Source organism: Triticum urartu, chromosome 2 (assembly GCF_003073215.2).
Source record: "Triticum urartu cultivar G1812 chromosome 2, Tu2.1, whole genome shotgun sequence".
Taxonomy (NCBI): Eukaryota; Viridiplantae; Streptophyta; class Magnoliopsida; order Poales; family Poaceae; genus Triticum; species Triticum urartu.
The window spans coordinates 716,031,682-716,033,610 of NC_053023.1; the positions used below are offsets into that span (position 1 = coordinate 716,031,682).

The 1,929-nt window shown below is 48.5% G+C and overlaps 1 protein-coding gene across 1 annotated transcript; it reads right to left on the reverse strand.

Moving 5' to 3' along the window:
* Positions 1-281: 281 nt before the first annotated feature.
* LOC125534311 (40S ribosomal protein S10-1-like) lies at positions 282-1,333 on the reverse strand. Its single transcript, XM_048697567.1, has 3 exons — positions 1,151-1,333; positions 1,013-1,061; positions 282-595 (listed from the first exon to the last, which is right to left on the reverse strand). The coding sequence occupies exons 1-3, from the start codon at positions 1,151-1,153 to the stop codon at positions 309-311; spliced, it is 339 nt and encodes a 112-aa protein (XP_048553524.1). The 5' UTR covers positions 1,154-1,333; the 3' UTR covers positions 282-308.
* Positions 1,334-1,929: the final 596 nt, after the last annotated feature.

Consider the following 1,929-nt stretch of genomic DNA (forward strand, 5'->3'; position numbering starts at 1 on the left):
ACGAGAGAGATAGAACACAAGCTATTCCCCGGTTTAATCAACTGCAATAGCATGCCATACAACAAAATTGAACAGAGATATTTGAGCATTTGTGTGGCATGGCAAGGTTCATCAACTAATTTCAACTTTGCTAAACAAATGGTGGATCAGGACTAAAATTTATCCTCATTCCAAGTCAACAGGCACCAAGATTAGACAGACTAATCAAAATATAGAGTATAGCTAGATGATCAGTGTGGTTATATTCTCAACAGCAACAGGAACAACCATGCCCAAAACAGAGAGGCAGAATGATGAACATAGCTAGCTCACCTGGGGCGGTCACCCGGTGGGCCAGAGCCGAAGGGGCGGGACGGGGGCTTGGCGGACTTCTTGAGGGTGTTGGGCACGATCTCAGACGGCAGGTTGAGGAAGGTGCGGAGGAACTCAATGCCGTCGTTGGTCAGGTACCAGTAGTAGTGCTGCCACGAGAAGGTCTCCCTGACGTACTCCTTGGACTTGAAGCTCTGCATGAGCTTGATGACCTCGAGGTTCGAGGCATCGACCTGGGGGTGCTTGGCCAGGTTGTAGTCCTTCTTGGCGTACAAGACTCCCTCTGCACACACATCACAATGGATTCATCGGTCAAATCCTTCAGACCATCCAAAGTAGTAGCATTCTTGGACACATCAATCAAAAGTTGAAATTCGCAGCAAGGAATTCAGTTAAGATGCTCAGACTATTGTAATAGTCAGTAGAATTCTTCAAGATTGCAGCTTGACATGAATAAGATTCTACAGTTAGGATGTCAGTGATGTCCTAACTGTCTAGATTCGAACCTTGCAGCAACCGCGCATCGGAGCGAACTCGCCGCGGTCAATGGGTGCCAAGAACACTGACGGAGCAACCTGGCCAAAACCCTACACAACACATGGATCGAACCCTACAGAAGAAGACTAACGAGATGGCATCTGGATCCTAACCACGGCCGGCACGGTGCGAAAAATGGGGGAGGGAGGGGGGAGGAGCTCACCCTGGAAGAGGTACTTGCAGATCTCGCGGCGGTTCTTCTTGGAGATGATCTGCAGAGGGAGACAAGGGAGGTCAGATTAGGGAGCTCTACCACCGGAGCAACCAACGGGGAGAGCGGACTCGGCTGGGGGGTGCTCACCATGGTGACGGGCGCCGGGGGCGGAGGGCGGGGACGGAGACGGCGGCGCCGCGGCGTGCAGGGGAACGGGAGGCGGAGCGCGGCTGCTGGGATGGAGGGAGAAACCCTAGCCGTCTGGGGGGTCGGTATATGTAGGGGCGCCGCCTGGGCCAAGAGGTGATGGGCTGGTGTGGCGGGCTTGCGTCTGGGCTTGTTGTTCTTGGGGCAGGTTTTGCCACTTTGCTCTGTGGTTTTGTGCAGGCCTGGCCGAGAAGACACACGGTGGCCCAGGTGCTCTCGGTAAACATTGAGATGACATGGGCTTTTGTCTCAGAAAAAAAAATGACATGGGTTTGTACTTCTACTTCCTGTATCAAAAAAATATGATTCGTGTATATGAGAAATGGTAAACCTGTGTCAACAAGTGCTTAGATGTATACCAAAGATGTACAATGGGTATGAAAACAGTAGACCTCAAAACATACATTTGAAAAAAATCTTAATCAATTATTTGAAAAAAGGTTAAGTATTAGAAAATATTTTATTTACCAAAAAATACACAATATGTATGAAAACGGTAGACATCATAACATATATTTGAAACAAATATTAATCACGTATTTGGGAAATGTATCTATCTACTACGCCTATAAAAAGAAGAGAGGGGCAGATTCAAACAATCACATCCATCCATTATCAAGATCTAATGGCCCTTAATCCTTCGGTGTTTAACGCTACCAACCACGCATTAAGCCAATCCATCGATCGCTAGCCCTGCCCCTCCTTAAAACAAAAACCGC

Excerpts from the sequence above, each read along its gene's own strand:
- LOC125534311 (XM_048697567.1), bottom strand. Across the intron at positions 596-1,012 it reads CTGCAAGTACCTCTTCCAGG|AGGGAGTCTTGTACGCCAAG; the intron begins GTGAGCTCCTCC and ends ATGTGTGTGCAG.